General features: G+C 24.8%; 1 protein-coding gene across 2 annotated transcripts in view; it reads left to right on the top strand.

The window, feature by feature from the left end:
* The window catches only part of LOC126855609 (F-box only protein 21-like), a 102,614-nt gene extending 96,304 nt beyond the window's left edge, over positions 1–6,310 (top strand). Inside the window, exons 2-4 of one of the 2 annotated variants that reach the window (XM_050603424.1) lie at positions 5,059–5,129; positions 5,704–6,010; positions 6,119–6,310. In XM_050603424.1, the coding sequence (XP_050459381.1) occupies positions 5,082–5,129; positions 5,704–6,010; positions 6,119–6,285 (522 nt within the window). In that variant the 5' untranslated portion in view covers positions 5,059–5,081 and the 3' untranslated portion in view covers positions 6,286–6,310. Of the gene's footprint in view, positions 1–4,941; positions 5,130–5,703; positions 6,011–6,118 lie in introns of those variants that run through there. The other variant, XM_050603423.1, reaches the window with a different exon arrangement.
* The last annotated feature ends 7,332 nt before the right edge of the window (positions 6,311–13,642 follow it).

Below are 13,642 nucleotides of genomic sequence, written 5' to 3'. Positions count from 1 at the left end.
ATTTTTCATAAATAATTATATTTTTTCATACTTAAATAACCAAATCTTTTTGCAACTTTCAACTTTTATGCTTTCCACAAGGTATTATAGTAATCCATTATATCTATTTGAAGATTATAAAGGTTATGTGATTTGCTGTATCTTAAAATCTCCTTTCGGTTTTTATTCTCATTTTAATAGTATGTGTGGTATAGAAAATATTTTTTTTCATTTAGTTTTTACTTGATTTCTCTTATTTAAATTGAAGGAAAAAACATAAATAAGATTATCGCAGCAATAGTTATAGCTGCAGTTATAGCAATAGTTACAGCAACAGTTAATAATACATTGTGTATATATGTCTACAAATTACTATCTATTATTATGAAAAATATAATTTTTTTTTAAGATTAATTTATATATTCTTTTTAATAAAAAATCTATATATTGTTATTTATAAGTTTCATAATTTGTTCTGAATTTATATATATATATATATATATATATATATATATATATATATATAATTATTAAATTTATATGTATTTTAAGAAATATAATTTTAAAAATTTATTGCTGATATTATTGCGTTATATAATATTTAGGTATTTCTTTTTTCTTAATTTTAGCTGCTCTACTGCGGAAAAATTGTATAACAAAGAAAAATAGAATAAAGTATTACATCATATCAATTTGGAAAAAAGAATGCAAGCAGGATTATATTATATCCAAGAGTTACAATATTTTGCAAATGTAGCGTCAGAAAATAAATTAAATAATACTGACGTAGAAAATTTGATGCGTTTACTGCGTTAATTGTAGGAAATTTCATGATGTATTATTCTGTGTGGGATGAGGCAAATGGAATTTTTGAACAAAAATCAAGGTAAAAAATGCAGTAAATTAAATTGTTATTGACATCATAAATCAATGTAATTATTGTATTTAATATGTAATTTTTTTTCAACAAACTGTTCAATTTGACACATGAATATATCTTTAACCAAATTTTTTGCTGTTTAAGATATTTTCGATTCATACATAAACAGATGAAATTTCAGAAAATGCAGAAAAGAAAATTACTTTTGGAAAAACAATTTACAATTTTAGCGCAACAGTTTGTGCCACATGTGTCCTATTCGATCGTAAAAAATCGTAAAGCGTGGTTAGATGAAATAACGGAAAGAGTACTATCTCGTCTGAAAATTGAATATCCGTCTCATTCAATTTGCTCTACGGCTTTAAAGCAATTTTCTTTTTGGAAACATAACAATATTAAGGATAATTTCTGAAATGAAACAGAATCGAGGGAAATTATGAGTGTTCTCGAAGAATATATATTTTCCGATTTAGATATAGATGAATTGTATAAATTTTTAAAGCTAACAGATTTCGAGGTCAACTATATAAAGAATGTAAGTTATTTAAAATTATGTTAAATTATAATAATATAATAATATGTATATAAATGTAATAATAATATAATAATAATAATTTTAACATTTGTTATGCGTTGCGCAAATAGTATAAGTATTATTTTAATAAGTATAATTTATTTTAATAAGTATACTTTTTATATTTTATAAATATTTATAATATACAACTTATTTAATATAATTTAATATAGATTGCAATATGGTTTCGAAGACTTTTATTGACTATCACGTATCACATCATAGCTAGAAGACTCGGCATTCATATAATGTGTGATGAAAAATAGAGTAAAAAAGAGAAAAACAACAAAAATATTTCCTAGAATGAAATATTTTAAAGCATCTCACTCGGGTCGAACAAACGTACGCATACAATTAGGCTCACAATAAAGGTTTGTAGAAAAAACGATTTTACGCTATCTCATTTACCTGAGACAGAACCATATGCGAACTTTCCAAAAAATAAAAAGAAAGATAGTTGTTGTATAACAATGGGCAACTGAAAATGAAAAGGGTGGAAAATTTCCTTTGAAGTATCAATAGAGTAAAATTTCAAATGCCATAAATTCCAAGGTCAGTGAAGAAAGATTATTTCAACCTTTTTCTTTAACGTATTCCCTCTTGCCTGGCTGTTTTAGTTTGACCAATGAAAAGCAAGAATTTTTTTTTTATTCTGATTGGTTAAACGTTTCGAATTTTTACCTGGGCAAAGTACTCCTGAATCATACCAAACGGAGCGCACATTACAGTCGCATCGCAGCAGTCGTAGAAGCTTCTTGTGAATTATTATATATATTCAATTTTTTACAATTATGGCAAATATAACGCAATTGCCCGAAGAGGTAATTACTATCATTTTGGAAAACGAAACCATCACCATGGAGGATATTGTGAACTTTAAGTACACGTGTAAGAGATTTTGGCAAATAACATTAACTCGCAAGTTTTGGGACAAAAAATTTTATCAAAGGTATTTTTCTATTTCTACTTTTTTTATATCTATTTTATATCTATCAAATCTAATTTATATATATATACACTCGATAGATTTTTGTCACTAACAAAGCAATAGTAAAATTAGAAAATTGTAAAAAAGGTAAAACTAAAATTATTAGTAGTTATTTCAATAATTTAAATTGTGTGTGTATGTGTTTGTGGAATTAGTGAAAATTAAGCATGTTTTTGATGTTGCAATTTAATAGGAAATTGTAGTAAAAAATAAAGATTTAGTAAAACCAAAATTTTCATACATCTAAGGGCTTGATGAGTAATTATCCAATCTATATATTTATAGATGTATTGCAAATTATTTGATAAACATACCTTCCTATTATTCGTAGTTAATTATTTTCATAGATTATACTTTCATAGATTATATTTTCAACTTTTCTTTACTTAAGATTTATTATTAAATTATAAGCATAAAGTATTATTCTATGTTTTAGTATTTCCTTTGGTTATAACATGCTTAACAATGTGTGCCATTTTACAATAAATTATTCTAAATTATTAAAAATGTTCAGAAGATCAGAAATAAATTTTTGTACTGTTGTATTAATCAGCTCTATTATATTTGTTTTATTTCATTTTATGGTTAAGAAGAAGTTTATTTTATTTTATATATAAGACATAAAGTACGCTATATTATTAAGAGATTATTAAATTTATATGTATTTTAAGAAATATAATTTTAAAAATTTATTGATATTATGGCGTTATATAAAATTTGGGTATTTTTTTTTTCTAAATTTTAGCTGCCCTACTGCGGAAAGAAAATATAACAAAGAAAAACAGAATAAAGTATTGCATCATATCAATTTGGAAAAAATAATGCAAGCAGGATTACATTATATCCAAGAGTTACAATATTTTGCAAATGTAGCGTCAGAAAATAAATTAAATAATACTGACGTAGAAAATTTGATGCATTTACTGCGTTTAATTGTAGGAAATTCCATGACTTATTATTTTGTGCGGGATGAGATAAATATAAATTTTGTACAAAAATCAAGGTAAAAAAATTAGTAAACTTGTTATTAACATTACAATATATAATAAGTTAATATAAGTATTATGTATAATGTGTAAATTTTTTTTAGAAAATTGTTTTTCAACTTGACACATGAATATGCCTTTAAAAGAATTTTTAACTGCTTAAAACAATACCGGTTTTTGTATAAACAAATAAAACTTATGAATATGCCGAAGACGAAAATTGTTTTGGAGAAACAATTAACAATCGTAGCGCAATATTTTGAGCCACATATATCTTATTCGGCCGTAAAAATATGGTTGAATGGAATAACGCAGACAGTACTATCTCACCTGAAAATTAAACATCCGTCGCATTCAATCTGCTCTACAGCTTTAGAGCAATTTTCTTATTGGAGAGACAATAATATTAACAAAAATTTCTGGAATGAAACAGAATCAAAGCAAATTATGTGCATTTTGGAAGAGTATATATTTTCAGAATTAGCAATACATAAATTGCACCAAATATTAAAGACAACAGATCTCGAAGCGAAATACATAAAATATGTAAGTTATTTTAAATTATGTCAAATTACAATAATAATATAATGATAATAAAAGTATGATAACAATTATTATTATAATAATACCTGTTGCACAAATATAACGGTAATTTTTATATTTTACATATATTTTATATACAATTTATTTAATAAAATTTAAAACAGTTTGCAGAATCTTTTCGAATACATTTATTGACTATCACGTATCACATCATAGCTAGAAGACTTGGCGTACGTTGCTATCTAATAAAATATGAAAATAATATTGGAATCATGTGTGAACCAAAATAGTAAGTAGAATTTCAGTTTATTGCTAAATTTTTTTTAATATTTCTGGATATATATACTCATGTTGTATATAAATATATATTATATATGCACATTTTTTTTTAAAACTTTCCTATGGTTTCTTGCTTATTTGACTTAAATGAAAAACGAAAGAGAAGATTGTAGCATAAAAATATTTTTTTATTTAATTTAACAAAACAACTTCCGTATATTATATGCATACATACATAAGTAAAAATAGTAAAATGTTAGAAAAATTATGAGTTTTAATTACAATGAACATTCTTTCTATATGTTTAAACATATATGTATATGTACATATAAATTATTGTTCTTATTTTCAGTTATACAAGTATTTGGTATAATGCAGAAATTTTTTATCTAAGTTGGAACTCCAATCTATCTTATCCATCGAACATTATCAGAAGATCATATCAAAATGGTATTTTTTGGGAGGAAACTGTGAAATTATTCAATAATATTTCGGTTGGTAATTTTTATATTTAATTTTTATATTAATTTTAAGTAATTAATAAAAATAGCTATCAATTATGAATCTTGCAAATAAAGTTAATTCAATAATGCTTAATATATTTAAAATCAATGAGTAAAAGTAATGATTTTTTTTTATTATGATTTTATTTTGATTTTATTTTATCTTTAAACAAAATTTTCTTTATTTTTTTTTTAGGTGACACGTTTTATAATGGAAGATTACGACACAAATTTTATAATAGAAGATTACTTCACAAATCAAAACTATTATAAACATGACAATGATTTCAATTTTATTTCTTCTTTATTATACCAATGTTTTGCAGAATACGAGTACATTGCAGAATACATGAATATTGAAAATATATACGAAATAATTATAACAAATTCACTAAGGGTAAGTTATAACACATCTTATAATGTACTATTTTATATATTTAATACATCAAAAAATTATATTAATTATAATTACACTAGTTTACAAGGTATTGTGCCAAAGCATTTGAACACTGTTTCTAGAGTAATATTCAACATTAAGCACATATCTGCCATCAAAACATTTCTATCGGCTCTGATTTTTGGGATATAAAAATAGTCATTTTTATAATATGTAGTGAACTTTTGTTGAATTTAGAAACATATTAAAATTATTGAACTTTAAATTTTTGTTACACGTTTGCACGATATTTTTGTGAACAAATGCGATCCAATATAATGAAACTGGAAGAACAAACTGCAAGGCTAGTAAATATATTTAAAAAAATTGTCTCAATGAAATTTTTCTGATGGCAGATTTAAATTCAAGGCAGATTCAAATTCCCACAATACATTAAAAAAAATTTGTTTTTGGCATTAAAAGAAATGTGAAATTTGTAAACTAGTATGTTATTTATAACTTAAATTATTGCATTATTTTAAAAATTGCTTATGTAACAGAAAATTTATTAAATTTTGGTATTATATTTCCACAGATTAATTCTGACGAGAAAAACAAGAAATCATTAAAAAATAGGACAAGTGTAGTTAAATTTGGTGTTGGAATGATCGTAAGACATAGCTGGACAGATCATTTTTCTAATAGCCACGACGGCGTAATTATTGGGTGGCACAATAAATGTGACGAAACGTTTATAAACAAAAAGAATAAGATTCTTTGGCATTCTCATCAATGTCTTAAATACAATCACGTTTGCAGATGTCAAAAATATTTATCCAGTGCCTATCAACAGCACTATATCCTTCTCACCGAGAATAATGAAATATGTTACGTGGGACAAGGTATAATTGTTTTATTATCGTTTTAAAAAATCACATATCTATTTTATGACATTTTATCACATATCTATTTATCTGTATAATGTAAAAACATATTTTTTTTTATTTTAGATCAATTATCAATATGTCCTCCAAAAAAAATAAATCATATGGAAATTGGAAGATATTTCTCCAATTTTGAAAGGACTCATTATATACCAAATGAAAACTTAAGAGAAGAATATCCAGAAGATACTGCTGCAATAATCAAATTACTTGCTAATAATGGTTTTTATTAAAATGTACAGCTGTTATCTCAACAATATTTTTAATTCACATTATAAATAACATGTGTATATATATATATATATATATATATATATATATATATATATATATATATAGACATAGAATCTTATTTTATAAATTTTGTAAATTTTAAAATGTAAAAAAAGATATAAAAAAAAATAAATATTTATATATATTACATAAAAATTTGTGTTTGATTTATTAATATATACTTAAAAATTAAAGAATTAAAATGAGAGATTTGAAACAAGATTATTATAAATAAAAAGTTTTGATATTTTGTACATGGAAGAATTTCAAAAAATTTTTTCTTATCAATTAAATTCATTAAATAGCCTTAAAAATTCTCAAAATATGTAATTAAAAATTTTATAAATATTTAAAAAAATTATTTTGCTAATTTTATGGCAATATTTAATATAATTTTTTAAAGTTGAATTATTTTGTTTTAATTTTAAATGTTCCAAAGCGAAAGAAATTAACACAAATAGACGAAAACAGAATTGTTTTACTATTTAAATTATAAAAAATCATGCAGTATCTAATATTGATTTCTATGTATTTGTTCACACGTGTCCGCGCACTACAATCATTATTCGCACAGTCTCCGCCGATCAACCACGAAAAAATTCACTGCAGCACGTATTCCACGTGACTCAAATTGTACATACGATATAATCGTAAAAGACAACATGAAGAAGCAATGAATCTATTGAATCGATTGCTGATCAAATTCTCCTTTTTTTAAATAGATGTATTTTTTATTTCCAATTTTAATTTGCAACCTTTCCGTTGATTAAATAAAAAAATATAAATAAAAAATCTTTGAAATCTTCCAATTAATTTCAGAGAATGTTGCTTGAAAATAAGAGATCTTAAAATTTGCGATATTGGAGAAAACGTCGTTTGGTATCTATTAAAACTTACGGAGAGTTTGATGCGCTCGTCGCTAATGATATAGTGTTGACTCTTATTATCATCTTGAGATTATCACACTGCATATATTGCGCAAGTGTGATTTGTTGAATAATGCATGTTATTTTAGGATTGCGTATTTTTATCGAAATGAGTAATCATTTCTTTATCTTACTAATTCTTACAATAAGCGAATTATTGCTCTCCGCTTGTCAAAAAATGTCTAAAATGTGTAATATAAGTATTTGAGGAGATGATAACAAATATTATCATTTTTGATTGCTTTCTAAACTATGCACTAAATTTTATTTAAACAAAAAACTGAAGCGATTCTGTTAAAAAATACAATCATTGTGTGTGCTGTTCTTGATTTTCTCACTATTTCCGAAAATTAATTTCTTAAAACTGATGTCATTTTTTAATTATTTCAAATCAATTTTTTTTTGATGGCTACGATAACAGAATTGCCAGACGACGTGACTGCTATTATTATGGAAAACAAAGTCATCAGCATGGAGGATGTCGAGAATCGTACGTCCACGTCTAAAAAATAATAATACCCAACAAGTTTTGGGAAAAGAAATATTATCAGAGGTATTTTTTATTTTTATTAATTTTTAATATCTATTTTATTATCTACCTAATCTTATATTTATTATAATTTATTTATATCTATTTTACATTCGATCGATTTTCATCACTCAACAAAGCATTAATAAAATGAAAAAGCAATAGTAAAAAAATAAAACTAAAATTATTACTAATTATCTCAATAATTTAAGTTGTGTGTGTATGTGCATCGGTTGAATCAGTGGAAATTAAGCATGTTTTTAACGTTACAATTTAATAGAATTGTAATAAAAAATTAAGATTTAATAAAACCAAAATTACATCAAAAGATTGTAAAAGTCTTATTTACATCGATCAATTCCAAGTTTCATTATTTGATAAACATTGTTTGCTATTACTCGTAGTTAATTATTCAGTATTTTCATAGATCATATTTTCAACTTCTCTTCACCTAGGTTTTATCATTAAATTATGAGCATAAAATATTATTCTATTTTTAGTACTTTCTTCTTATAATATGCTTAACAATGTGTGCGTCATTTTTAAAATTAAATTATTTTAAATTATGAAGAATATAGATAGATAGATAGAAGATCGCAAATAAATTTTTTAATGGTGTATTAATGGATTTTGATATTTGTCTTATTTCAATTTTGTGATTAAAAAAATGTTTATTTTAACATGTAAAACACAAAACATGCTATATTAAAATGCTTTTATAACTTTTCATATTTTAATTTTAAAATTTGTGATAGTATTATTATTGATTATAATTATAAATATTTATTTCTATAATGTTTATTTATATAATAATATATAAACATTTTTCTTATATTTATTTATTTCAATTATAACTTATAAAATATTTTACTCTATATAAATAATTATATCTTTTTATATTTGTATAACCGTGTCTTTTTCTTGTAATTTTCATCTTTTATGTTTTCTATTAGCATAATATAATAATTAATTATATCTATTTAGAGATTATAAAGATTATGTGAACACATTTCTTTTATCTTTCAAATCTTCTTTCGGTTTTTATTCTCATTTTAATAGCATGTGTGGAATGAAAAATATTTTTTTTATTTAATTTTTATTTGTTTTTTTTTTTCATTTAAATATGATTTAAAGAAACAAACTTAAATAATACAAGATTATCGCAGCAGATTAATAATAACACATTGTGCGTATATGTGTATTGTACAAATTTCTATCTATTCCTATTATGATAATTGTAGTGTCTTTTTTTTAATCATATTTTTTTTAAATAAAAAATCTATATTGTTATTTATAAATTTTTTAATTTGTTCTAAATTTGTTTTGTTCTAAAAAATTAAAATAAAAATGTTGAAATCCTTTACATAAACAATTTTAATTTTTCTTATATATGAGAATTTTTAAAAAAATTATTATACATCTGCAAATTTTTAGCTCTGCAATATTACTTCAAAAAATTCTATAAATATCAGATTTTGAGACGTCCAGCAGAATTCCTGCTGAAAAATTTCAGAAAGTTTTTTAGATCAAATTTTTAAACAAAAATTTTTTTTTAAATGAAGGAGACCGGAAACAAAAAAATAAAAATGAAAAAATTTTGTATATTAAATAATATTAGTACTATGTGTGTTATGAAAAATAGAGTAAAAAAAGAGAAAAATATAACAAAAATATTTCCTAAAATGAAATATTTTAAAGCATCTCACTCGGGTCGAACAAACGTACGCATACAATTAGGCTCACAATAAAGGTTTGTAGAAAAAACGATTTTACGCTATCTCATTTACCTGAGACAGAACCATATGCGAACTTTCCAAAAAATAAAAAGAAAGATAGCTGTTGTATAACAATGGGCAACTGAAAATGAAAAGGGTAGAAAAATTCCTCTGAAGTATCATTAGAGTAAAATCTTAATTCTAAATGCCATAAATTCCGAGGTCAGTGAAGAAAGATTATTTCCAACTTTTCTTTAACGTATTCTCTCTTGCTTGTCTGTTTTTGTTTGACCAATGAAAAGCAAGAAATTTTTTTTTTATTCTGATTGGTTAAACGTTTTGGAACGTTTCGAATTTTTAACACGGGGCAAAGTACTTCTGAATCATACCAAACGGAGTGCACGTTATAGACGTAGTCCTAGAAGCTACAACAGCTTTGTGCGCACATTCGTGATTTGTTATATATATATATATATATATATATATATATATATATATATATATAAATATATTATATATATGTAAAATATATATATGTAAAGTGTTACAAAATCGAAATAGTGAAACAAAGTTAATATCGCTTGTTGCCAGTTTTGTGAATTATTATATTAAATTTTTTCCAATGGCTATTATAACACAATTGCCCGAAGAAGTGATTGCTATTATTCTAGAACACAAAACCATTAGCAAAGAAGATATCATGAATTTTGAGTGTACGCGTAAGAGATTCTGACAGATAATGCTCCGCAAGTTTTGGGAAAAGAAATATTATCAGAGGTATTTTTCTATTTCTAACTTTTTTATATCTATTTTTTATCTATTTAATCTAATTTATGTCTATACACTCGATAGATTTTTGTCACTTAACAAAGCAATAGTAAAATGCAGAAATAGTAAAAAAAGTAAAACTAAAGTTATTATTAGTTGTTATTTCAATAATTTAAATTGTGTGTGTGTGTGTGTGTATTTGTTGATTCAGTGAAAATTAAGCATGTTTTTTATGTTGCAATTTAATAGGATTGTACTAAGAGAAAAAGATTTAGTAAAACCAAAATCTTCATACATCTAAGGGCTTGATGAGTCATTATCCAATCTATATATTCATCAATGTATTCCAAGTTTTCTGATAAACATAGCTTGCTATTATTTATAATTAATTATTTTCATAGATTATACTTTCAACTTTTCTTTATCTAGGCTTTATTATTAAATTAGAAGCATAAAATATTATTCTATTTTTTAATATTTTCTTTTGTTATAACAATGTGTGTATCATATTAAAATAAATTATTCTAAATTATGAAAAATGTAGATCAGAAATAAACTTTTATATTGTTGTATTATTTGTAGAATAGTAAAACGTCTCATCTCGTCGCGCGCTTATACAAAGCGCGGATTGGCCGATCATTTTTAATGAATATTTCAATAATTATTAGGAAAATCGTAAAATGGTAAAGGAACTTCCTATTCACTTTGACATCCTTTATATGCACATCATGGGTGATCCGCGAATTATGGGACACCCTGTATATATATATATATATATATATATATATATATATATATACATATATTTAAATATTTTAAACAAATCTTAAATTACTAATATTTTATTTGCAAAGGTATGTGTTAATTGATCGGATATATCTTGCATATCTCTCTCTCTCCCTCTCTCTCTTTCTCTCTTAATCTTCCAAAAGGACAACACTTTTGAGCGCGGATATTTAATCCACACTTTATGATTGCAACTGATTTCTCACGACCAATCAAATTCTATAAACTGCTACCTTAAATCGATTCATTAGGAAGATTAATCTTGGCTTTCAGTTCTCACACATGTAAATCGATATGCCATACATGCTTGCGTGATTCATCGCCCGTTAGCGTACATCGACCTTAATGATAATGTTACTCGATGTTTCTAAAGATAGAGGTCATAGATAAGAAACGATTTAATTAAATGGTCTGTTATCTCGCGTCATTATCGCATTTGACCGTTGACAAAACACAATAGCATTGTTTCTCGGAATGCGGAAGATGTCGGGGAGAAGATGTCGTAATATTATATTTTAACGCGAGATAAGATTTTTGCGCGAATAGTATCCGTAAATAAACTCGTAAAACGAATCTAACACATTCGAAAAAAATATATACATTGTAACAAATTTCTTTTAATATCGTATAATTTATTTCTATATCTATATATATATGTATATGTATTAGGAAAAAGAGAAAGTTGAGAGCTTATATAGCATGGATCATTTTTCTTTTATGATTCATGTTGTAGAGAGAAAGTATATTTCTCTTTGTACAATACACGCTTTGAATTTTGATTTCTGAGGTAAGACTTTGAAATATTCTAAAAGTAAAATAAATAAAAAAGGTTTGTAAAAATGAATCTTCTAGGAAAAGAAATTTAGAGCTGTAATCTTGAATGGGACACCATTTCGATGGAAGCGAAATTTTATGGGTGATATTATTACGATACCTAAAGATTATTTATCAAAATCCTACCTTCGGATTATCTATATCTTTTCTAAATTTTAGCCTGCTTTGCAACCGTTAACAAGGGGTGAGGCGTTCATAAGATACGGTGCATTTATGACGTGTTCTGGATATAATTTAATATTTTTTTATTTAAAATGATTTTAAAAAGATCGCGTCTTGCGACTTAACTTTACTATATCACTTTTTTCCAATTTTAATAAAATTTCACAGATATCTAGTACTAATTGAATGTAGTCGAAATTACAAGTGCGGAGTTTTGGAAATGCCCAGTTTATGGAAAATTTGAGTTTGAATTATTTAGCTAAATAAACAATTTTTAAGATTTTTATACAAACTGACAACAACAAAAATTAGAACTTAATAATATTATACTAAAATGTTTTATTTTATTAATATGTTATAAAACACAATGGATCTCATAATGGTGTCATAAATACTAATGGCTCAAAATATTATTATTAAAAAAAGTTTTTTTTTAATTTTTATAGTTTATTTATGAAACTTTTTTGTTAACAAAAACTTTTTTAATAAAAAATGAGCAATCACTAAAATCTAAATGATATTCAGGATCTTAATCTTTTAAAATTTTTCTTTGTGATACGAAGAAAGGAAAAATTTTGTTAAATTAATAATGTAGCTATAATAATGATATATGAGCTTGAGATTATTATTTTTTTCAAGATTATAATAAAAAAGAATAATTTTTCTTTACGACACAATTAATTAAATTAATCAGAAAGATTTATAATGTATAAATATCTGTGTGCATGCCTTTTATTGATATGTTCGTAAGAGTTAACAAATAATATTCAAAAATTTTGAAAAAAATATAATAAGCAAAAATTTAAATCATAATTAATTTTTTATAAAAATTGATATAGTCATAGAGAGACTTCACAAACATAGCGTAGAGATCCCATACATTTAGCTTAAAATTATAAGAATATATTAAAATATAGTGTTACGTCCGGTAGACTTCACGAATGTTCCTTTTTTATACTAATATATAAATTATTGCGTCCAAGAGACTGCATGATTGTTTTCTTTCATCGAAAATTCGTTAATGACATAAGATTTGTTAGTGACATAAATTACGTTCTAAGAAATGGTCTACGTCCGACAGAAAGAATAAACAGGCGAAGTCTGAAAAGCGAGACTGTGTAATCTCGTTGTCGAAAGTCAAATATAAAAACAGATCCATAAATTTAAACATTATAACTTACTCTAAAGGCTCGGAATTTTTAAACAAAAAATACAGATAGTCAAGCACTAGAAATTTTAAACCATGACAAACAGACAGCGAGATACTCGAGCTCGAGTTCGGATATCAGACCTAAGAATTTTAAACTAAAAAATAATAAACAGAGCACAAAAATAATGATCCATTGATGATCCGGAGTTGAGACTCGCGACACTCGACGCCGCGCGCTCGATCGCCAGACCACCCGCTCATGTTATATGTTTATCATAAATTCCAAGTAAAATGTCAACTTAGGTGATTACTGCGAACTGAGCATGACTCAATCCGTAAAACGAAAGCCTCACCCTCGCCCGATAGCAACTACTCTCCATTGGTCAAACTCAACCAATACCTATGATCTAAGAATCTAGAGCAACGCCCTAGGAAAAATCGGAGGGC

This window comes from Cataglyphis hispanica, chromosome 16 (genome assembly GCF_021464435.1).
Source record: "Cataglyphis hispanica isolate Lineage 1 chromosome 16, ULB_Chis1_1.0, whole genome shotgun sequence".
NCBI classification, from domain to species: domain Eukaryota; kingdom Metazoa; phylum Arthropoda; class Insecta; order Hymenoptera; family Formicidae; genus Cataglyphis; species Cataglyphis hispanica.
Note: the sequence above shows the minus strand (reverse complement) of the source record. Positions and strands in the feature narration are given on the sequence as shown.